Consider the following 25,450-nt stretch of genomic DNA (forward strand, 5'->3'; position numbering starts at 1 on the left):
ATCCATATGTATTAATTCTGTGGCAGAGGCCACAGACTCATTATCTTTTCTTTGCTGGGGGGGACTTCTCCTTCTCGTCATTCTGATGAGGAGAGATTGCAGGGTTGTCCAGAGCCCAAATTATTGACTGGGACCCAGGCTGTGCACCCTTGTTTTATAGAGATCTTAGGGATGTGGGCTTCTTCTTTAAAGATTTTATTTATTTATTTGAGAGAGAGAGACAGTCAGCAAGACAGGGAACCCAAGCAGGTGAGTGGGAGAGGAAGAAGCAGGCTCCCAGCAGAGAAGCCCGATGAGGGACTCCTTTCCGGAACGCTGTGATCACACCCTAATCCGAAGACNTAATCCGAAGACAGGCGCTTAATGACTGCGCCACTCAGGCGCTCCGGGTTGTGGGCTTCTTGATTTTTCAGCCTGCCTTCTGGGGGAGGGGCCTGCCGCGCCGATACTCAGGAAACCCTGTTTGGGTAGAGTCTCCAAGTCCCCTGCAAGGTGGGATGGGGATGGGCACCCTGTGAGCTGGTATTTCCAGACTTTTGTTCTCTGGCGGCTTTCCCTCGCGGTCTGTTGTGCCTCTTCTGAGAGTCAGAGCAGCAGCGGCCAAAATTCAGCCTCTGTCTCAGAATGGAGGGATCGCGGACCGTTCTCCACTGATGTTCTAGCCACTTTAACTCTGTTTCTGTTGGTGCTGCTCAACCCTGCAGCATCCCGGGCTGTGCGCCCCACACCCGGCGTCCCAGCCCTCACTTCCAGGCCGGCGCGTCTCTGTCCTTTGTGTTTCTAACCCCGCCAGCCGCCAGTCGCCAGCCGCCCCATGCGCGCTCCCGGAGCTCCCGGTCTCAGTCTGGTGTCTCGTGGGTGCCGACCGCGAGTCCGCCTGCTCCCCCATGCAGGTGGCCCACCAGCTGCCAGCCACCCTGCGCACGCTCCTGGAGCTCCCGGTCTCAGTCTGGATCCAGTGAGCACACCAGAGTTCCGGAGCTCCGTGAGATGCTTGGTGGCGTGCGCTCCCGGCTCATGGTCTCAGTCTGCTGTTTCGAGGGTGCAAGTCCGCGGTCCCGCCCGCTCCCCGGTGCAGGTGGCCCACCAGCTGCCCCGTGTGCACTCCCAGAGCTCCCAGTCTCGGTCTGGACCCAGTGAGCACACCGGAGTTCCGGTAACTCAATAATAATCATATAAGCACTGAGTCAATCAGCTGTGAACAGCAAGGCACAAGGGGCATCTGTGGGTGCTGCATCTGCTCGAAGGCTGGTGTCCATGTAATGGGCAGTGAAGACCATACCTCAGTGAAACCTCCAGAAAACTTGGAGATCTACAATTCACTTTCATCCAATAATCTTCATTTGACAAACATTTGTTCAAAGCTAACAGATGCACATTAGAAGCCCTGGTCAGGGAACCAACAGTCCCAGTCTGCCCAAGGCCAAGGGTATTCCCAGGATTTAGGACCTCCCTAAACCAAGAAAGTCCTTGGGAAAATCAAGACAAGTCGGTTACCTCTCCTGGACTCTGTTTACCTTAAAAATAAAACCGCCAGTTATTTTACCAACAAAAGATGGGCTTATTTGGGAATAACGGCAAATTGCCCTTCAAGAGAAGCCAGATGTGGCAAAACCATAGGCAACTCTGCAGGAAGTCTTCCTTCAGAATTTTTAAGGCTGGTTTCATTGCTTCTAGCATCTGGTGTTGTTGAGAAGTATGGTGTAACTTTGATCTACATTCCTTTGTATGTGACCTACCGTATCCCTCCGAAAGCTCTTAGGGTTTTCTACCCTTCCCTCCTATTTCTCCCTCCCCAATTCCAAAAGCCACATTTATGGGCTTTGGTATGAGTTTATTTTTTTAATTCTTTGTGCTGAGCGCTCAGTGACTCCTTTCAATGTAGAGACTTTTGCCCTCAGTTCTGTAATATTATATTATTTCTTTGACATTTCTCTTCCTTTCAATTATTTCCTTCCTTCCTTCTACCTTCCTTCCTTCTTTCTTATATTCCTTTTTCCTTTTTTTTGAAACTTTTAAAAATCAGATGTTAAACCTCCTCTAATTCTATTGTATTTTCCTATTTTTTTTGTTCTACATCCTAGACTTCCTTGATTTTATATTTTAACCCTGCTATTAAAAATTTAAATTTCAGGGCACCTAGGTGGCTCAGTAGGTTAATAACGTGTCTGCCTTTGGCTCAGGTCATGATCTCAGGGTCCTGGGATCCAGCCCCACATCGGGCTCCCTACTTGGTGGGGAGTCTGCTTCTCCCTCTCCTTCTGTCCCACCCATTGCTTGTGATCTATCTCTCTCTCCCTCTCTCAAATAAATAAATAAAATCTTAAAAAAAAATAAAAATAAGTTAACCTTTAAAAAAATAATTTGATTAGGTGATGTTGAAGTGAGCACTAGTGAACTAGAAGGGAGATCAGAAGAAATCACCTAGAATATCACACAGAGAATCAAAGAGATGGGAAAGTTTTTAAAAAGAAAGAGAAAAAAGGTTAAAATGTACATGAGATAGAGCAAAGTAAGTTCACCATATATCTAATTGGAGCTCCAGAAGAAGATAATAGAAAATATGAAAAGAATTAATATTCTAAGACATTTTTTAGGATTGATCAATGACTCCAATCCTCAGACTCAGGAATCCCAATGAATACTAAGCAGGAAAGATATACAGAAATATATGTTGAGACGATCATAGAGATATTGCAGAATACCATAGACAGAAAATCTTAAAAGCAGTCAGAGAGAAAAGGCAGATGGCTTAGTAAGGGACACCAATTAGAATGACTGCTGATTTGAGCAGGAATGTAAACCAGAACATATTAATGAGAATTGACCTATGACTTATTACCCAGGAACATTATTTCATGAGGGAGAGCAAATTTTGTACAAATAAAAATTAAGAATGCTTACTACAAATAGACCCTCACTGAAGAAACTTCTAAACAAGGTCCTTTAGGAAAAAGCAAAATTATTATAGAAGGAAAAGTCTAAGACTCAAGAAGAAACAGTAAAAAAAGAAATTGGTAAACGTGTATATCTCAGCGAATATTGACTGTTTTAAAAATTGTAATATTTTTTATTTTTTAAGGTTGTAAAATCAATATGAAACTAAAATTATGAGCAACAACAGCATATTGGTAGGAAGAGGAGTACTTGGAGTCAATGTGCCTTAGGGTCCTCATACTGTTTATGAGGAAAATAAAGCTATTGATCAATTTCAGGCTTTGTCAAGATGAAATGTATGTTAATCATTTAGGGCAACCACTGAAAAAACAGAAATAGTCAATAACTTCCAAACTAGTAGAAAGAAAAAAATAAAATAAAACACTTGTTACATTTTTTAGGCAAGGGAGGGGCAGAAGGAGAAGGAGAGAGAGAATCTTAAACGGGCTCCATGCCCTGCATGGAGCCTGATGTGGGGCTTGATCTCACAACCCTGAGATCATGACCTTAGCCAAAATCAAGAGTTGGACACTTAGGGATCCCTGGGTGGCTCAGTCGCTAAGTGTCTGCCTTCAGATCAGGTCATGATCCCAGGGTCCTGGGATCCAGCCCTGCATTGGGCTCCTTGCTTCTCCCTCTGCCTGCTGCTCCCCCAGCTTGTGCTTGCTTGCTCTCACTCTCTCTCTCTCTCTGGCAAATAAATAAATAAATAATAAAATCTTAAAAAAAAAAAAGAGTTGGATGCTTAACCAACTGAGCCACCCAAGAGCCCTGAGAGAACTTTTAATACATTTTTTTAAAGGCGGAAAGAGGAAAAAGGAAAGCTTAAAAAGCAGTATCAACAGAAAGGTTATGGTTAAGACGATAGAAATAAATCCAATATATATCAATGTTCATCATCAGTGTAAATGGACTAAAACCTTCTGTTAAAAGACAAAGGTTTTCAGATTGGAATTTTTTTTTTTAACTCTAAGCAGTTTATAAGAAATACACCCAAGACATGAGGACATAGAAATCTATAGCAAGTCTATTCAACAGTGAAACACTAGGATTGATTTCCCTTTAAAATTAGGAGCCATACAGATTCTGTTATCTTCTTTATTATTAACATGATGCTGGACGGTTTAGCCAGTGCAGTAAAACAGGAATTAGGTTGCTGAATACAGTTGTGTATAATGTACTGGGTGGCCCTGTCATTATTTACAAATGACCTTACTATCTATATAGACACAGAACCTACAGACAAATAACTTGGGATCTATAATCAAATTGTTAGAATTACTGAGAGTTCAGTGAATATATTGGATATAAAAGTCAAATGGATGTTTATGCCTGAGAAATTAAGTACAATTTTAAGAAAGAAGCCCTAATAACAACAAAAACAAAAGATGCCTAGGAAGAAATCTGACAAAGGATGTTCAAGACCTTTATGGAGAAAATTATCAAAGAACTTGATTAAAAGATACTAAAACAGGGGTGCCTGGGTGGCTCAGTCAGTTGAACATCTCCCTTTGGGTCAGGTCATGATCTTGGGGTCCTAGGATGGAGCCCTGCATTGGGCTCCCTGCTCAGTGAGGAGCCTGCTTCTCCCTCTCCCTCTGCCCCTGCCCACCACTCGTGCTCTCTCTGTCTCTCTCTGTCAAATAAATAAATAAATAAAATCTTAAAAAAAAAAAAGATACTAAAGGAGACCCAATTAAATGGAGAGACATCCCTTCTTCATGGATAAGAAGACTTAATATTGTCAAGACATGCATTCTTCCCAGATTGATTCAATGCAATCTCAGTAAAAATCCCAACAGGATTTTTGGTGGAACTCAACATCCTGATTCTAAAATTTAAATGGAGGGGCACCTGGGTGGCTCAGTGGGGTACCTGGGTGGCTCATTTGTTAAGCGTCTGCCTGGCTCAGGTCATGATCCCAGCATTCTGGGATCGAGCCTTGCATCAGGCTCACTGCTCAGCGGGAAGCCTGCTTCTCCTTCTCCCACTCCCCCTGCTTGTGTTCCCTCTCTCGCTGCCTCTCTGTCTGTCAAATAAATAAATAAAATCTTTAAAAAATAATAAAAATAAAATAAAATTTAAATGGAAAGGCAAAGAGCCAGATATAGTTAAAACAATACTGAAGAAGATAAACAAGTTGGGAGCACTTGCTCTACTGAATGTCAAAACTTATTGGCACTAGGTGTGGAGTTGGCACAAAGATAGATTAGTAAACACAAGTGGAACACGTTAAAGAGTGCAGAAACAGAACCACACATGGGTAGACATTTGATCTGTTTAAAAAGTGACATTACAAAATAGAAGAGAAAGGATTTGAAAAAAAATAAATAAATTGTGCCGGGAATGTCAACTATCCATATGGAAAAACAACAAAACGTGGTCCCTATCTTATGTAAGAAAAATCATTTCTCAATGGATTATAGACCCAAATATGAAGGCAGAAAAATTAAGTTTCTAAATGGTAATAAAGAAGAATGACTTTGGTTTAGGAAAAAAAGTGTTTTTAATTTTAATTTTTTTGGAGAGAGAGAGAGCATGTGTGCGAGCAGGGGTGGGGGGTAGGGGGGCAGAGGGAGAGAGAGAATCTTAAGCAGGCTCCACACCCAAAGCAGAGCTCAGTGTGGGGCTTGATCTCATGACCCTGAAATCATGACCTAAGCCAAAATCAAGAGTTGGAAGCTTAACCGATGGAGGTTCCCAGGTGCCCCTAAGGAAAACTTTCTTAACAGAACATAAGAAACACTAACTATTAAGGAAAAAAGTAATAAATTAAGAATTAATTTAGAACTTTTAATTAAGAGCTTTTAGTTAAGAATTTTTAAACTAAGAAAACCCTTAAGAGAGTGAAAAGGCAAGTCACAAAGTGGGAGAAAATATACTTTTTAAGGATTTTATTTATTTATTTGAGAGAGGGAGAGAGTGCACAAGCAGGGGGAGGGGCAGCGGAAGAGGGACAAGCAGACTCTTCGCTGAGCAGGAAGCCAGACACGGGGCTCGATCCCAGGACCCTGAGATCATGACCAGAGCTGAAGTCAGATGCTTAACTGACTGAGCCACCCAGGCGCCCCGAGAAGATATTTACAGCACATCTAACCACTAAACAATCAGTATCCAAACACGCCTATAATTCAAGTTGAGCAAGACAAACTCAAAGAAAAACTAGCAAAGACAGGTATTTAATGGACAGAGAGATCATTAATGCTCAAGAAATACATGAATGTATGAAAAGATGCTCTGCCTCACTCGTAATCAGGGAAATGCATCGTTTCATACATTTCTCGGCTATTTCTGTCCCTGTCCCTCCCGTTTTCAGCATCTTACTGCTGAGATATTTCAGCTTCTTCGCTATGATGTCTAGAGCTCTGTCCCCATCAGGAGCTGCTGGCTTGTGGAATTCAGGGGTAGGCAGTCCCACTTATTTATTGACTTTTCACTTTTGCCCGAACTTACCTCCCCCCCTCCACCCCGGCATGGCGCCGAGTCAAGAGAGGGGTGGTTCTCAATGGGGTATCTCATCCGGCCTTTGATTTACCATCATCATTATTGACTCACTGTGCTCGGTATGTCATTTACAACACATCATTTACTCTTTACAACAACTCTATGGAAGTAAGGATTTTCATATTCTTTCCACAGAGGAGGGAACTGAGACCTGAAAATGGTCAGTAACCTGCCTGAGGTCACCTTGTTAAGAGGTGGAGTTGGGATTCAAACCAAGGTTGTCTGGCTTTAAAGCCTGTGCCTTTCATCAGTGTGTTATGCTCTCGTCCTTTGCTGCCGCTGCTTCTAGGAATTGCTACCTTACTTGAACACCTACTAGGACTTTGAGGGCGCTAGCTCAGAACGGCTATGTGATGACAGTATCACTGTGCCCATTATAGGCAGAACATTGTTCATACATTCATGTATTTCTGGATCTTTTGTTACTTGCTGTCCATGAAATGCCTATCTTTTGTGAATTTTTCTATTGCATTTGTCTTTTTCAACTTGAATTGTAGGCATCTTTGGATACTGATTGCTTATTGGTTAGATGTGCTGTATAAATATCTTCTCCCACTTCATGAGTTGCCTCTCTAAAGGTTTTTTGTTTGTTTGTTGTTTTGTTTTGGTTTGGTTTTTTGTTTTTTTAATTTAATTTAATTTTTTTTTATGTAAAGTTCGATGATTCATTAGTTGCGTGTAACACCCAGTGCACCATGCAATACGTGCCCTCCTTACTACCCATCACCAGCCTATCCCATTCCCCCCACCCCCTCCCCTCTGAAGCCCTCAGTTTGTTTCTCAGAGTCCATAGTCTCTCATGCTTCATTCCCCCTTCTGATTTCTCCCCCTTTCTTTATCCCTTTCTTCTCCTACCGATCTTCCTAGTTCTTATGTTCCATAGATGAGAGAAACCATATGATAATTGTTTGTTTGTTGAAATTTGTTTGTTTTTAAGTAGACTCCATGCCTGGAGTGGAGTCCAACGTGGGGCTTGAACTCACAACCCTGAGATCAAGACCTGAGCTGAGATCAAGAGTCAGATGCTTAACTAACTGAGCCCCCCAGGCATCTTAAGGGTAATTATTAAACTTTTTAAAAAAGATTTGTTTATTCATGTAGGGGGTGCAGAGGGAGAGGGAGAGAGAGTCTTTTAAGCAGACTCCACACTGAGCACGGAGCCCCATGTGGGACTCAATCCCACCACCCTGAGATCACACCTGAGCTGAAACCAAGAGTCAGTTTCCCAACCGACTGCACCACACACGCGCCCCTAATTTGACTTGTTAGTGGCTGAGCCAGCCAGGGTCTAGATGAGGTCTGTTTGGTTCCAAATTTAGTTTTCTCAGCACTCTGCAGGACGCCCTCAGGTCTTCCTCTTTGTAGCTAGCCCAGTGATCCCACTTCTCTGAACTGACAGAAGAGGATACTCTCAGTCAGATTGCAAGCAGACCTCCTGCTGAGCTGGGTTCAGGAAGGAGAAATAATAGCCCTGGGAAAAGAAGCTACATCGCCAGCGACTGGGCCCCTAGCCCTGGGAACAGAGGAGAGGGCTCACGACACACAGCCTGGGTTTTCCTATAGTTCTCTTTCTTCCCTCTCATTCCACACTGGCGGGGAGTAGCTTTTATTTTATGCCAACCGAGAGTTTTTTCTTTTCAGAGTTGAGTAACTCGAGCCTGGTGATCCCCTGGCTGGGAAGATACCCAGGGAGGAATGTTGCTTATGGAGGTGATAGGGCCCGTGGAAGGGGCGGTGAGAGCGGGAGACCTCTGGTGTCACCACAGATGGTCAGGAAGCTTCCAACCTCAGGGTACCAATGCAGTGACCAAGCACTGGGTGCTCAGAAGGTGGTGGTCTGCTATCCTACACATTTCACCCCTTTCCATTAGCTTCGCTTCAGACTAAAAGGAACCAGGCTACGTGCAAAAATGATTCGTTCCAGGTCTGGGGGAAGAAATGTGCAATATAAGCCTGGGACATTTCGTTGTGGCCAGAAAACAAGGAAGTTATTTAAGATTAACAGGGTTGGGGGTGCCTGGGTGGCTCAGTTGGTTAAGCATCTGCTTTCGGCTCAGGTCATGATCTCAGGGTCCTGGCATGGAGCTCCGCGTTCCCTGCTCGGTGAGGAGGCTACTTCTGCCTCTTCCTCCGCCCCTTCCCCCATTTGTGCATGCTCTCTCTCTTTCTCCATCACATAAATAAATAAAATCTTTAAAAAAAAAAAAGGTGAATGGGGTCATGACAAATGATGCAGGCAGCTCGTAGGGGCCTCCCACTGTCCAAAGATGGGACAATTCGAACATCAAAAAATCATAACTATAGGGGCACCTGGGTGGCTCAGTCGTTAAGTGTCTGCCTTCGGCTCAGGGCGTGATCCCAGACTCCTGGGATCGAGCCCCACGTTGGGCTCTCTGCTGGGAGCCTGCTTCTTCCTTTCTCATTCCCCCGCTTGTGTTCCCTCTCTCGCTGGCTGTCTCTCTGTCAAAGAAATAAATAAAATCTTAAAAAAAAATAATGACTATAACGGATTAAAACATGTTGCAATGTTTCCTGCTAATCATACCCTTCGTAGGTATTTGTTTGAAGCTGTGATATTTAAGAATACAGAGAACATAGGAATTATAGTCGATTCTTGCTATTCATGGTAGGTCTGTTCTATAAAGGAGCTGTGAATGCGGAATTAGTGAGTATTGAACCATTGCTTTTGGAGGAAATACAGGATTAGACTCCTGTGAGTCTGTAGTCACATTTTTATCAACTGATCAATACGTGCTCTTCAGTGTGTTTCTGTTTAAAGAGTTTATTTAATATATTTTACTGAGTCATTAACATTGAACTCACAGCCAACAGCACCAAAATTCGGGCTTGAATGAAGCTTATCTAATACGTCTTTTCTCCCTAAGGCACACCCTGGCCTTCTTGCACTTAGGAATACGAGACAGCACTTCACATTTTAAACAGAGAAATCACCAATCAGAAGGGCAAACATGTGAAAAACGCAGCACTGTGTAGACTATGAAAAGGACACCTGTTTACAGGGTGAGAGCTAAGATGAGAAGGCCGAGTGTCACCCTGATTTCATCTGGGAAAGTGTATGGGAGGCAGCTCAAATTTTTCACTGCCCTACTACACATGTCTGCAAATGACCACAGAAGCACCATGGATGTTGATTTTGGGGTTACAAATAAATTTTAGTGAGTAGGTGAATTCACAAATACAGACTCCATGAATAATGAGGATCGACTGTATCCATGAATATGAGGACCCATGGATTCATGGGTCCATATCCGTGAATATGAGGATCATAGCACTGACATCCCCCAGTTGGAAAAACCACACTTATGGGGTAAAGTTAGAGAAGGTTTATGACTATTTGATCTGAGGCATCTAAAGGAAGGATGAGATTATTCACAAACAGGGAGAATCACTATGTACAGGAAATCTGCTGACTCTATTTCTCTATCTTCTGGGTCAGACCAGAGAAAAGGTACAAAAGTTGTGGCCAGGAGAGTTCTGGCCAAGGATGAGCTTTCAGACTATGAGAGGTACTAATATAGGCAGGTTACTGAAGGGGCTGGGAGCATCCGTTTTCCCTTCAAAACTTTGAATTCAGGAAAGAAACCCCTCTCCCTGGAATGGCTAAAAGACTTTCCCACACAATCATAAAATTTATAAGGAGTTTTTGATAGCAGTTTTAATACTATCTTCCTGTTGTTCTGGGGAATATAATAAACTTCTAAAAGTTGTGATGGCGATTATTTAGACTTAAAATTGGGATGAAAATGGTAAAGCAAGTGTTAGATTCTCTCTCTCTTTTTTTTTTTTTTTTTTTTTTTTTTTTTTTTTTTGCTTTTTAAGGTTTATCCAAATTCCAGTTAACACTCAGTGTAATGTTAGTTTCAGGTGTACAGTATAGTGACTCAGCACTTCCGTACATCACCCAGCGCTCATCAGGACAGGTGCCCTCCTTAATCCCCATCACCTGTTTAACCCAGCCCCCCCCCCCCTCTGGTAACCACCAGTTTGTTTTCGATAATTAAGAATCTGTTTCGGAGGGCACCTGGGTGGCTCGGTCGGTTAACCGTCTGCCTTCGGCTCAGGTCATGAACTTAGGGTTCTGGGATTGAGTCCCGAGTTGGGCTCCCTGCTCAGTGGGGAGTCTGCTTCTCCCTCTGCCCCTCTCCCCCGCTCATTCTTGCTCTCTCTCAAATAAATAAATAAAATCTTAAAAAAAAAGTTTCTTAATTTGTCTCTTTCTCTTTTTCCCCCTTTTGCTGATTTGTTTCTTAAATTCCACATAGGAGTGAAATCATATGGTATTTGTCTTTCTCTGACTTATTTTGGTTAGCATAATACTCTCTAGCTCTATCCGTGCCGTTGCAAATTGTAAGATTTCATTCTTTTTTATGGCTGAATAAGAGTCCATTACATATATATCCCACCTCTTCTTTATCCATTCATCTGTGTTGGACACTCGGGCTGCTTCCATTTCTTGGCTGTTGTAAATAATGCTGTTATAAACATAGGGGTGCAGGTACCCCTTTGCATTAGTGTTTTTGTATTCTTTGAGTAAATATTCAGTAGTGCGTTTGTTGGATTGTAGGGCAGTTCTATTTTTAACTTTCTGAGTAAGCTCCATACTGTTTTCCACAGTGGCTGCACTGTGTGTCAGCTTCTCTTAGGCAGGGCGCTCACTCTCCAGGTGTCAGCTGGGGCCTCCCGGTTCCTCAGAGATCTGGAGCTCCCACTTTGTAGCCTCTGAGAGGACAGAGCCCCCTCCCCCCACCAGCGTTCAGTGGGTTCCTGGCAGTGTGCTTCTGTATGCCTCTTTCCCCACTACCGTGCTTTCCACACTTGCTTCTGGGTGTGTGGGCTCATCCTGTCTGTGTCACTGAAGACACTAACTTCCTCCCCTTACCAGCAGGTGACTTTACTTGCCTCAGGCATTTCACAAGTTCATGAGTAAAGATCCCTTTGGGTGTCAGGACAAGTGGGTGGCTCAGGCAGTTAAACGTCTGCCTTTGGCTCAGGTGGGGATCCAGGACTGCCTTTGGCTCAGGTGGGGATCCTGGGGTCCTGGGATGGAGCCCCATGTGGTCGGGAATCTCTGCTCAGCGGGGAGCCTGCTTCTCCCTCTGCCTCCACCCCTCCCCCATTTGTGCTTTCTCTCTCACTCGATCTCAAATAAATAAATGAAATCTTAAAAAAATAAAGATGTCTTTGGGTGTCAAGTCAAGTGGAGGGATGACACTGGGTATGTGGCCTCTTGCCCCGTTCCCCTCCCCCCACTTTGGTTTCTGTTCTAGCTCCTTCTATCTTGTAAATAAACTAGCATTTTTTTTCTTTTCTTCCCCCGCTAAACAACAATCATGTCCACCCACAGAGAGAAATTATTCTTTCTGTAATTATAAGAATCTTCCTAATTTTTCCTTATGAGTTTTCCTCATGAAGAGAAAAGCTACAGTCTGCCATGCTAAAGACTCATATTTTGTTAAGCACACTTGGCTAAATATCTGTAAAAAAATTCAAAGATAATTTTGTGGTGGTAACAAGACCTAACCTGAAAAATGTAATGATTTATTTATTATTGTCACTATTTTTAAATTTTTATTTATTTAAGTAATCTCTACACCCAATGTGGACCTCAAACTTGTGACCCCGAGATCAAGAGTCGCATGCTCTTCTGACTGAGACAGCCAGGTGCCCCTATTTGTTATTATTTTGTTTTTTTAATTGAAGTATAATTAACATACAGTGTTATATTAGTTTCAGGTGTACAACATTTAGGTGATTCAACAATTCTGTACATTACTCAGTGCTCACCTCATTCAGTGTAGCCACCATCTGTCGCCAAAAACATTATTACAGTCTTATTGACTATATTCCCTATGTTGTACTTTTCACCTCCATGACTTATTTATTTTATAACTGGAAGTTTTTACCTCTTAATCCTGTTTATCTATTTCACCCATCCCCCAACCCGCTTCCCTCCTGGTAACCACCAGTTTATTCTCTGTATATAAGAGCTTTTTTGTTTGTGTGTCTCTTTGTTTCTTTATTTGTTCATTTGTTTTGTATCTTAGATTCCACATTTGAGGGAAATCATTTGGTATTTGTCTTTGTCTGACTTATTTCACTTAGTATTATACTCTCTTGGTCCATCCATGTTGTTGCAAATGCCAAGATCTCATTCTTTTTTTATGGCTGAGTAATATTCCTCTGTGTGTGTGTGTGTGTGTGTGTGTGTGTGTGTGTGTGTGTGTGTACACTTGGGCTGCTTCCATAACTTGGCTATTGTAAATAATACTGCAGAAAACATTGGGGTGCATATATCTTTTTGAATTAGTGTTTTTGTTTTCTTTGGATAAATACCCAGTAGTGGAATTACTGGATCATAATGTATTTCTATTTTTAATTCTTTGAGGAACCTGTTTTCCACAGTGGCTGCACCAATTTATATTCCCACCAACAGTGCACAAGGGTTCCTTTTTCTCCACATCCTTGCCAATATTTGTTATTTTTGTGTCTTTTTGAGTCTAGCCATTCTGACAAAGTGATATTTCGTTGGTTTTGATTTGAATTTCCCTGATGAAATTGGGCAAGAGCAATCCGTTTTCCAGAGGTCCTATTCTAGAAGCCATTCTCTTCTGTCCAGGGGTTTGTCATCAAGAAAATTTGGCTCAACAGTTGGGAAGTGTTGCATGGTTTGTTTGCTTTCTGATTCTAGAAATAGATCATAGAAGGAAGGGCAAAAGGAATCAGCTTGGCCTGGAAACTCAATGCATGAAGCTCCCTAGAGGAGGAGGAAGAGTGAGGTAGCATTGGTAAGTGAGTGAGAAGAGATTATGGGTGTGCCTGGACAGCCTGGCTGTCCCTTCTTTGAAGAGGGAAAGGCTGAAAGTGCAGCATCATATTAACTAGAATTATAGCTGGCTTAATAATTCTCCCCTTATCATCATCATCATCGCCATCACCACCACCACCATCCAATTGTAATAAGTACTACTCAATTGCGAATAAATACTCAGATTGGGGGCACCTGGGTGGCACAGCGTTAAGCGTCTGCCTTCGGCTCAGGGCGTGATCCTGGCGTTATGGGATGGAGCCCCACATCAGGCTCCTCTGCTATGAGCCTGCTTCTTCCTCTCCCACTCCCCCTGCTTGTGTTCCCTCTCTCGCTGGCTGTCTCTATCTCTGTCAAATAAATAAATAAAATCTTTAAAAAAAAAATACTCAGATTGGCTTTCAGTGATTCTGTGCCTCGGATAGTAAAAGCAGGAAGGGCCTCTCCTAGGACACAGTCTCCATTTCAGACTGCTCAAACCTGGTAAAAGTTACTACATCTATGGAACCCATGGGAAACTTACATGTCCAAGAAGTGCTTTATACTTGAGAAAATTCTGGAATCATTTCACTGTTTCAATTTCAATCAACCTGTGTGATTGCCCTTTCTGGATCTTAATCACTTCACCTGCACGTGAGGGGGTGTTGGTGTTGGGAGCACAGTTTGAAACAGACAGGTCTTTTGGTGCCCCCAATGTCACACTGACAAGGACAGTATAAATTTGAGGACTGACGTAGTGCCTAGAACATAATAGACCCTTACATTGTTCTTATTAGTATGCAAGTCTAGTTTTTAAGACTAAAATCCACAATGATTTCACTAAAAACAGCATTTGTAAGCTTTTTTTTTTCTCTGCAGTAGTATTAGAAAAGGCTTTTAGGGGGCACCTGGGTGGCTCAGTCGGTTAAATGTCCAACTCTTGATCTCAAGCTCAGGTCTTGATCTCAGGGCTGTGAGTTCAAGCCCTGCATTGGTTTCCACACTGGGCATGGAACCTATTTTAAAGAAAAAGAAAGGCTTTTAGGAACGTCCCCTCCTCCCCCAACCGCCTTGGAGTGCTGGGCTGCCCTTATCTCTTGGAGCTCAACGCCTTCAGCTGTGGGTTTTCATTCACCGCCAGCGGCTGAGCACCCAGTGTGGGCCTGAATGGAAGCTTGAAGGAAGTGATACCTGAGCAGTGGAGAGAGGGTGAGGGGAGCAGATCAGATAAAAACAAGAAGGTCATTCCAGACAGACAGCATGAACAAAAGCCTTGAGGTACAGGACCTGGAACAACAGAGCAGCTGAATGTGTCGGGATCCACGGGGAGAGGGTGAAGATGAGGTGGACAGGCGGGCAGGGGCCAGCTGGGGAGGGCCTGTAGCTCAGCTGTAAGGAGTTTGGACTTATCCTGAAGGCATGAGGGGAGGGGAGAACAGTGTCATCGCAGACAGTTTCAGGGCAGCAACTGGGCTGCAGAATGAAGTCCTTGCCAGTCCTTTCTTCTAAACTGAGGGTCCTCAGGGCAGTCGCAGGCCTTACCACAGAACTGTCAGGAAAGGAAAGGAGCCATGGACATTTCGTCTCAGATTAGAAAGGAAAACATGGCTAATCAATGGCACTAGGTCCCAGAGTAACCTGACTAACATAATGAGTAGCGCTGGGCCTCAGCATCAACGATCACCTCAGGGAGGGTTTCTCGCCCTGAATGGGGTTAGCTCCCTTGCCTTGTGACCCCATAGCATCTGAATGTTCTCTCTTGAGAACATTTTCTCTTCCCTTCAGGATTCTAGACTCTAGGAGAGCAGGAATTTTTATCTTTCTTTCTTTTTTAAAAGATTTATTTATTTACTTGGGGTGGGGAGTGAGCAGGGGGAGGGGCAGAGGGAGAGAGAGAGAATCTCAAGCAGACTCCCCGCTGAGCATGGAGCCCAACTCGGTACTCCATCCCAGGACCCTGAGATCGTGACCTGAGCCGAAATCAAGAGCCGGACGCTTAATCAACTGAGCCACCCAGGTACCCCAATTTTTGTCTTTCTTGTTCACTACTGTTTCCCCAGTCGATTGCCCACTTTCTGGCTCTAGCAGATGCCCAGTAAATACTCCCTGAATTAAGAATAAGAGTCATATGGGAGGTCTGATCAGAGAAGCAAGTAGGGGGATAGGATTTTCTGCCTGATAGATCACTGTAAATGAAACCCGGAGGCTGGAAGAGTTACCTAAAGAGAAGGGGTTTTAATCTGGGCTGTCATGCCCTCTCTGGATGTACTTTCCTCTGTGTGCCCTTCTCATTTGTGGGGTGAGGTATGCGGACAAAAATTATTGCTAGGATTTCTGCTTCTAATCCTAACATTTTATGCAAGGAAAAGTGGTCTTTGCGGGCTACTCTCGTCTTTGCAGGGCTTCTGTGTTGCAGAGTCACGGCTACTGACAAACTAATGAGCAACATCATGATTTTAGCCTGAGAAATGGAAGGACTCTTACAGAGACTTGTTCTGGGAGAGGGATATTTACTTTTATAGGATGAATTAAACAGAGTTCCCATTACTTTTATTCAAAGCAAGATGTTTTTCAGAAAAAGACAGCAAGAGAGTGAGAATGGGCTTGGCCTCCGCTCTCAGTGGAGCCCCACAGGGCTGCTGCCAGGATCCTTGCCCCTACTGCCCATGTGCACTGGGGAGCTGCAGGGAGGTGCTGAGTGGGAGGACTTCTCAGAGGGAAAAAACCCAAGCCTGTGATCTACTCACCGGAGGTCTCTTCCAGATGAACTGGATGGGGAACTTCTGGCTGTAAAAGAGAGAGGTCTCATCTGGTGGGAACTCTGGATCCAGATAAAGAACCTTCTTTTCTAGACATTTCTTACGAAGCTGCTCAAATGTCTTCTCTTTCACTCCAATAATGGGAAAATTGCGGCTGATGATGGCTGAATAGATGCCACTTGGGTTTGCGCCCCCGGCCTCGGTGGTCTTGCCTTGGCCCGGCTGGGGAATCGGCCCCGGGGACCTGGGCTCGGCCCCTGTCCGTGGGGCCACGGACGCGCTAATGACGGTTGGCATGGCAGGCAAATTTGGAAGGAAAAGGTTTTTTAAAGAAAACAAGATACAGCTCCCTGCAAGGGAAGGAAGCAACGGCTAAGGGGAAGTTGGAGTGATTCTGTCATCTGAGAGAGAAGTGTCCACATCCAGATTCGAAGCTCGAGCCCATCAGAAGGTCATCCAGCTTCTGTCCATCTTAAAAGCTGAGCTGTGATCCCGAAGTCAGAGGTTTTCCCGAGGAAGGAGTCCTAGAGGATTTCTGCGGCAGGGTTAACCGGGGGGCTCCTGCCGGCAGCTGGCATGCCAGAGGGAGACGCAGAGGGGAGAGAGGGGGTTGTGTTTCAGTGGCCTGGGGACGCCTGAGCCAGGAAAACTAAAAATAGACATGAAGGAAGAGTATGAGTATGAGAGCTGGGGAGGCTAGCGTGCAGCCGGACGTGGTGGAGAGAGAAGGAGCCGGCGAGGGGCGTGTCCGTGCTGTCACTGAGAGCTGGTGTCATCAGGAAACTCAAGGAGAATATTTGAGGAGGTTGGACACTGAAAATTAGCAAAGAACTGCTGATGCGTTGTTGAGTCAGCAGATCGTCCACGCATCGGCCACCAAGTGAACGGAGAACAATATTGAGCAAAAAGGTAGCCAGGGTGAATGTGAGATCCTGAATTCTAGGAGAATATTCTAGACATTGTTGAGAACATAATCTTTACTTTCTCAAACTCTAGGGTGTCAGAACATTATTCAGTTGGATTTGGCATCTCTTCTAGAATGTTATGCTGTCAGCGTTCCGTGGAACTGTCTGGGTGGAAAATGCCACTCAGCAGAGTGCCCAGTTGAGAAAAATGCCTGTGTCTTTCTTGCCCACTTGACCTAGACACTCTTCTCTCTCCCCACCCCCCCCAAATAAATACTGGACCAAATTTGCTACAAAAAGTGCCCCTGAGTAGACTTTTCAGGCACGCCGCATTTAGGGTCAGGAGGTGGAACTGGTTACTGAATCAGATTCCCTTTTGAGTCCCAGGGGATGTCATTTCAAAATAGCTGGTTTCAGGGCTCTACAATAAGAACACAAGTGGCTCTGGGGAAGGGAACTGCCTGCCAGGCCTCCACCTTGGTAGCTACAACCCGGGCTGTCAGGAGATGGCTACATCCCACGTGTGGCTCAGTGGAGGCTGGTGCTAGACTGTAGCCCTGCCCATTCCCACCTGACCAGTCTCACCAGCCCAAGGCTAGAGGCTATGTGAGAAGGTGGGAGGTGAGAGCTGAAATAGGGAGGACTACGAGGCTCATGATCGCTGGGGCTTGAGGAGCCCTGTGTCTGGCTGCTGCTTGTAGGGACCATCAGCCTGTCCTCCTGTCCTCTAAGGAAAGGCACAAGGACCTTTACTACTATTCTTGAAGAGGCAGGATAGGGGAGGGTAGCCTGAAGGCTGACTGCCTGGGTTCAAATCTGGGCCTGCTGCTTGCTGGCTGTGCCTGTGTAACTTTAGGTGAGTTACTACTTCCTTTTTTCCTATGTCTCAGTCTTCTCACCTATAGAATGGGCATGTGGATAGTCTTTCTGTTATTGAGTTATAAAAATTAAACTACATAAGTAAAACATTTAAAATAGTGCCAGGATTGTCTTTTTTAAAGAAATATTTTATTTATTTATTTGAGAGAAAAAGACAATGAGAGCATGAGAGGGGGAAGGGTCAGAGGGAGAAGCAGACTCCCCACTGAGCAGGGAGTCCGATGCAGGGCTCGATTCCAGGACCCTGAGATCATGACCTGAGCTGAAGGCAGTCACTTGACTGAGCCACCCAGGTGCCCTGCCAGGATTGTCTTAAGCACTCAAAAAATGTTATTGTTAGAGACGACCTAAATTCAACATTACTTTGCAGTTAGATCAGGTTGGGTCAGTGTCACTCATTGGTGCAGTCTCTGAGCATTTGCTGAGTATCTTCCACGTGTACAGCACCGGGATACGTGCCATGTGCTCAGGACCACGTGGTCACAGTGTCTCCAGTCAGAGCGTGCCTATCTGACTACACTAAGAAAGCCTCTAAAAAGACTGACTTCCACTCTCAAACTCAGCAATGACATGGAAAGCGGAGAAGTTTCCTTTCTCCAGCCTCAAGCATTTGAGTCCCAGCCCACCGCTCTATACCATCTTGAAATTCACGGCACCCACCCCCATTTTATCGTTTCTGCTTATTGAGCTTCCTGTTTGCCCTACAAGACAGTAAGCTCTGCAAAGGTGGGACCTGGGTCCCCCTTCCACTCTCAGGGTTAAACACATAGAAAGCTTTTAATAAATATGTGTTATCTATCTGTTGAGTGAAATTTCCCTATGTGAGGAGAAATTTCTTACCCTTCTTATTGCTTTGCTAATGCAATCAAAGTATCTTGGCTGATTTGCCCCTGTGAGAGGAGCTGTCTCCCGGCCACACACCCGTGGACTTTTTTTCCCTTGGCTGTCTCACTAAGTACCTTAGTAACTAAGACGAGTGCGTAGTAAGATGAGGCTATTATTATAGCAGAATGGCAAGGTGCTATTCATTTTGCTTTATCAATTGTTGTGGATAAACCCCCCTCTCAGATTAGCAGGTCCAAAAACAAGGTTTATTTAGCTGTGTAGACCCTAAATGCTATCAGGGAGAAATCTGATCTGAGCCCAACAGCAAACGGCAGAGAATGAGCATATGAACAGCTGCACACTTCAATTCCCAGAAGTCTCTTCAAGTATCAAGAAACTAGTTTTTATAACATATTTCAGCCAACATCATGCAATATCTGTGATTGGAATAGTTTCTCTGACACCAACAAGGCTAATTAATGGCTTCATATCACTGTCTCTTCCATCAATAAATACTCCTTAGATTCAATTCTATTGGAAGCGATGCATTTGCTTGCAACACCCATCATTCATTAAGTGCCTACTGTGAGCTAGCCACTGTGCATAGTTTTCAAAACTTTTAAAGTAATTTTAGATTTACAAAAGAGTTGCAAGAGCGTACAGTTTCTTTATGCCTTTCTCCTAATGTTTACATCTTATGTAACCATGGTATAATGATCAAAACTAAGAAATTAATGTTGGTAAGATACTATTAACTAAACTACAAAAGGCATATTTTGATTTCTTTAGTGTTTCCACTGATGGTTTTGTTTTTTCCTCTTCTGTTATGGGATCCGATCCAGGCTCCTGTGCTGCATTTAATTGTTAGAGCTTTTCTTTTTCTTTTCTTTTCTTTTTTTTGAAGATTTTATTTATTTGACAGAGAGAGACAGCGAGAGAGGGAACACAAGCAAGGGGAGTGTGAGAGAGAGAAGCCGGCTTCCCGCCAAGCATGGAGCCCTATGTGGGGCTCGATCCCAAGACCCTGGGATCATGACCAGAGCAGAAGCCAGATGCCTAATGGCTGAGCCACCCAGGCGCCCCTGTTAGGTCTTTTCAGTATCTTCCCAGTTCTGATGGTTCCAGTCTTTGTCTCACGTGACTCGGTACTTGTGAAGAGTACTTGGCAGGCATGCTGTAGAATGTTCCTCAACTTGAGTTTGATGTTTTTCATTTGATTAGACTGAGGTTATGGATTTGGGGAAAGAACATCACAGAGGTCATATGCCCTTCTCATTTGGGGGTCCACGATAGAGATGTGTTTTATCACAGGTAACATCAATCTTGATCACCTGGCTAAGGTGGTATCTACCAGGTTCTGCACAGTTACTATTTTTTCCTTTCCATACACATAGTGTTACAGGATTGCAGGGTTCTTGTCTCACCGAGTCAAAGAACGAATCTCACAGACACAAAAGGGTGAAGTGAGTTTATTAAGTGAAGGTGAGAACACAAAGGAAAGAAAAACGCTGTCTACAGTGCGAGGGGTCTGGAATGGGTTGCCATTGTGGGCTTTCGCTGCAGTCTTTTATTGAGAACTGACTAGGGAACTTATATCTTTTTGACGTCTCTACCACTGATAGCACTATGTTTACTTTTTCTTTTTTTTTTTTTTAAAGATTTTATTTGTTTATTTGACAGAGAGAGAGACAGCCAGCGAGACAGAGAACACAAGCAGGGGGAGTGGGAGAGGAAGAAGCAGACTCCCAGCAGAGCAGGGAGCCGGACTTGGGGCTCAATCCCAGGACCCTGGGATCACGCCCTGAGCCAAAGGCAGACGCTTAACGACTGAGCCACTCAGGCGCCCCAACTATGTTTACTTTTCCTTGAAGTTTGGTAATCTTCAGTGGTCCAGCAGTAGCTGTTATAGAGACGTCTTGTCTCTGACATTTAAGACACATGAGGTGGTCTTGTTAGTCTCGTTATACTCTCTTATCTTTGGTTTTGTACACTTAGCTTCTGCATCTGGGATTCCTGTGAGCCTGAACACGTAGCACCCTGTGTGAACCTAGTCATGCAGCCCCTACCTATCTCTCCCTACCTCTCCCCACTTGTCCCTTACTAAATAGGATACATATTTTTTCTCAAGTAGGCTCCACGTCCAGCGTGGAGTCCAACGTGGGGCTTGAACTCACAACCCTGAGATCAAGAGTCGGACACTTAATGGACTGTGCCACCCAGGTGCCCCCACATAGAATATTTTAAATCTGTTCGACCACCTTGCAGGTTTGATTAATCCTATTTTACATGAGGAAACTTGAGATATCTGGTGCAATTTTACAGTGATGTCATGGAAAGCTCACAGAATTTTAGAAATTATCTCTTTTCTTCAACAAATGAAGAAATCAAAGCCTGGAGAGGTTGACATGGCCAAGATCATCCAGCTGCAGAACCAAACTAGACCCCAGGTTTTCTGATTTCCAGGGAAGGACTTGAACGCATAACTAGGACTCCAATAATGCCTATAAATAGTGAGGGCTCCCCTTCCCTTAGCTCTGACTGGAGAGGAATCTAATACCACAGCCCTGCTGGAAACAACTGTCAAGAAGCAGCTGTTAAATTTTGGCTGGCCTTTCTGCGGCACTGCGGTCTTTTGCAAGGCTGGTCATAAGACAGGCAGATCTGATATCAGATGCCATCCTTTCTCTCTCCTAGAATCTAGTTATATGGCCTCCATCGTCTGCGGTTAATATGGTAATCTCTTTCCGGTGGAGCTGCTGGTGACTATGTCCTGGGCTGAGAAGTTATTTTAGTCTAGGATGCTGCCCTTGGAATTTACCCAAGGCATTCAGAAGGTTTGGTAGGTAGAAATCTTAAAAGTGGAGTGGGAAGTTTGAGAGTCATAGGAATTCCATTTTCCAGAAGGCTTTTAGGTAGGATGGTCAATTATGGGTGAAAAACCAGAAAGCTCCAGATATTTACGTTTTGACTGTGTTTCTGCTGCCTATCATTATGATATCCCGATACTGAAAGATACGTGGGAAAGTGAAAGAGCCCTGCCCACAGACCAAACTCCAGAATCGCAGTCTTCTCTATGGCCATGGTGATCAGATTCACTGGTTTGTTGTTGTTGTTGTTTTAATTTTTTAAGATTTTTATTTATTCATTTAAGAGAGAACATGAGTGGAGGGGAGAGGGAGAAGCAAACTCCGCACTGGTCAGGCAGCCTGACGCAGGCCAGTTCCAGGGCCTGGAGATCAGGACCTAAGCCGAAGGCAGATGCTTAACTGACTGAGCCACCCAGGTGCCCCTGGATTCACTGGTTTTAGTTAACTAGGATACAGGGCTCAGCACAACTTTAAGACAAACTCTCAGCAACAGTCTGTGCTTTCTCCTCTAGGGAGCCTTTAGGAGAACGGCCTGATCTGGGATTGGCCCTGGTCGTGTTGGCACATGGGAGTTCACCTATTCTAAATTGAGCTGTGCCCAGAACATAGTTAGTCCTACAGGTCAATCTCAAGAGCAAGCAGCCTCCTTGGACAGAGAATGTCTTGGTACCTAGTCCAACTGGAAACCAAACCTTGGAATCACTTCTGTGAGGAACTGACCACCTCAGATCTACCACAGCCAGGATCTTCTGGATAACTCAGATCTGGGAAGAGAAGGACAGTGACCAAGCCAGCCTTCCAAATGCATGGAGGACATTCTCTGGCCGCTATACAGGTCATCTGCCCTAAATAAATGCCCCCATCAACATGTAAGCATGTATTCCATTTCTTAGTGTGAACCCTCATGAAGGCTCTTCAGTCAGCTCCTGCAGTCGGGTGAGATCTCTGTGGCGGAGCACCAACGAGGCGCTGCCACAGTGTGGGTGTGGGGCTGGGGTGCTGGCCTGTGATCAGAGGGTGACTGGACTCGACGGCTTTGCCGTTTGGTGTGCGTTAAATTGAACACAACCCAAGTAAGTTGAAAACAAAGACCTTTTTATTGCTTGTTACAAGTAAGGAGAAAGGAAGATAGCTCTCAAAGTACAGTCTTCCTGTGGGGTTAGTACAAGAAGCCTTTATTCAGTGTATTAGGGGACAGGGGGCAGGGAGCTTGTATAAATATTAAGAAACTTAGAGATATTCTATGCTCAGGCACTTTGATTCAACTGAGCATGCCCAGCATGTCAACATGCTGGCGTATACATGGTATGTTCAAAAAATGGCAGAAAACTCAGCCCATAGGAGGAGATCTTAGTATTCTAATAAGCTAAGTTAACTTTAGGACAACTCAGGGGGCTTCTGTGGCAGGTCCTCAGCTCCAAACCGGACTACACTGGCTCACGTAAGAGGCTATCTGGTGAACACCTGGCTGGGGAGTCTCCTTGGCTGGCTGCAGGTTGTTCTGTAAGACAAAACACAGTGCTTCCCTGATTTTGTTCCTTCCCTTCCTCCCTTCCGCTGATGGCTTTCAGCCCTCAGATCTGAGTAACTCCCCTTTGTTTCCTAGCTAACAAGAAGACGGTATCTGTGTCCTTGAAGTAGAGGACTTGGTGTGGCCCTGAACTTCTCAGTGAAGAGCTGATCTGAGCAACACTGTGAGGTGGTTTCCAGCCTTAGAATCGAGGTATGTTCTTGTATTAAGGCTGTTTGTTTCATCCTGTCTTATATGCCACAGCTTATAAGCTTTTACAATACTAGAAAGCAAACATTTAAAGCTGTAAGATATTATAGAGATATGGCCCAACTTGTTTTTAAAATAGTTTAAAACTTATAGGAAAGTGGAAAATACAGCATGAAGAGTTCCTATATTACCTTCACCCAGGTTCAATTGTAACATCTAAACTCATGTTGGCTTTTTCTGTCTGTCTCCTTCTCATACATACATTTTCTGAGCCATCTGAGAATAAGTTAGAGATATGATGACCCATTACCCTTTAATACTTTAGTATTTCCTAAAAGCAAGGAAATTCTTCTATATAATTATTGTATAAACTTCAAAATTGGGATGGGGCGCCTGGGTGGCACAGCGGTTGGGCGTCTGCCTTCGGCTCAGGGCGTGATCCCGGTGTTGTGGGATCGAGCCCCACATCAGGCTCCTCTGCTATGAGCCTGCTTCTTCCTCTCCCACTCCCCGTGCTTGTGTTCCCTCTCTCTGGCTGTCTCTATCTCTGTCGAATAAATAAAAAATAAAAAAAAAATCTTTAAAAAAATAAAAAATAAAAAAAAACTTCAAAATTGGGAAAATTACCATGTAATCAAAAGATCCCATTCAAATTTTGCCAACTGTCCCAAATAATGCCCTTTATAGGTTCAGATTCCAGCCCAGGATCACACATTTGTTGTCATGTCTCTTTGGTATCACTTTCAATCTAGAACATTTCCTCAGACCTATTTTCCCTGGCCTTTACATTTTGAAGAGTATAGGATGTCCCTCAATTTCAGTTTATGATAACTTTTACATAAATGAAATCACTCAATAAACCTTTAATGAAAACATTTCTTCTATGTTGATGTACGTACAGTTTGTTACTTTAATAATTACAGTATTCTGCTGTATGAAAGGGCTGTATTTAACCAGCCCCTGTTAAAGACCGCGGCTTACTCCTAGTTTTCCACAGTGAAAATCACACTGCAGTTAGTAGCTCTGAGCAATTTATCTGACTTAACTGAAGTGGAATTGCTGGGTTAGAGTATGCAGATTTAAAGTTTTGACACTATTGCCAGATACTCAGCCTTAAAGATTATACTTATTTATAATTCCAGTGATGCATGAGAATGACTATTCCCCACACCAACATCAGCACTGGACACTTTCACTCTTCTTCATCTTGGCCAGTCAGGGGGAAAAAAAATTCACCGGGTGCCTGGGTGGCTCAGTCGGTTAAACGTCTTCAGCTCAGGTCATGATCTCAGGGTCCTGGGATCCAGCCTGCTTCTCCCTCTGCCCCTCCCCCCTACTCGTGATCTCTCTCTCTCTCTCTCTCTCATGCTCTCTCTCTCAAATAAATAAAATCTTTAAAAAATTCATTTCTTTGATTATTAATCAGGTGGAGGATCCTTCATGCTTGTTTTATCTGTTTTACTTTATGAACTACCTTTGCCTGGTTTTCTGTTGGGCAGTTTCTGATTTTAAACAAATTTGTCAGCTCGTTCCTTGCCATTTAGACACATTATGCATTTGAGAGCTTTGTTTCAATCTCTGTGGAAATTATTCTAATTCTTACATGAAATCCAGTTTCCTGAGTAAACATGTCAAGAATTAGCCCCAACAAGGTAAGCAGACACCTGTAGGTCAACTCACCCCCACACAGCTCTGGGGCGCAGCTGCAGGAGCAGGAGGTGGGGGAGGGGAGAAGCAGTAAGGGCAGAGAACTATTAACACCCAACTGTATTTGTCTCCACTCAATGTCTCCAGGCCAATGTTTTTCAGTATCATTCTGGGTCAAGGTAGAACAGTTTCCCACTAATTTACTAGTTCTTATTCATTTCTCCCCCCCAGAATATTTCACATGGAAGAATTAATGCAATAAATGTTAATCTAAAGATAGGTCTTAATTATTCAACTTTAAATGCTATTAAAAGCCAACACTTATATTAGGTAAAATCACCCTGTTTTCAGGTTCTTACTGTAGGCTGCTAAGGGAAGCCTGAAGCTGGGCAATACTGCTTCAGCTAATGTCAGCTTCCTCCTTTCTCCTGAACTGCAAAACTTACAGAAATAGCAAAGAATCTGCAAATGTCTGTGTGAGCCTACGAATGGTGCAAAGCCCAGATCTCAACTGATATCATGAAACTTGTCCACAAGGAAATGCACGACATCTACGACGTCTAGAGGGAAGAGTCCTCTCAAAAAAGTAAATCAGAAACAAA

At 44.0% G+C, this 25,450-nt stretch overlaps 1 protein-coding gene across 3 annotated transcripts in view; it reads right to left on the minus strand.

The window, feature by feature from the left end:
* The window catches only part of CAPN3 (calpain 3), a 57,353-nt gene extending 40,162 nt beyond the window's left edge, over positions 1–17,191 (minus strand). The window contains exon 1 of one of the 3 annotated variants that reach the window (XM_002913197.4): positions 15,994–17,191. In XM_002913197.4, coding sequence (XP_002913243.1) covers positions 15,994–16,302 — 309 coding nt within the window. In that variant the 5' untranslated portion in view covers positions 16,303–17,191. The remainder of the gene's footprint in view (positions 1–15,993) is intronic. The other 2 variants (XM_034661091.1, XM_034661092.1) reach the window with 2 other exon arrangements.
* Between the last annotated feature and the right edge of the window lie 8,259 nt (positions 17,192–25,450).

This window comes from Ailuropoda melanoleuca, chromosome 5, assembly GCF_002007445.2.
Source record: "Ailuropoda melanoleuca isolate Jingjing chromosome 5, ASM200744v2, whole genome shotgun sequence".
Lineage (NCBI taxonomy): Eukaryota > Metazoa > Chordata > Mammalia > Carnivora > Ursidae > Ailuropoda > Ailuropoda melanoleuca.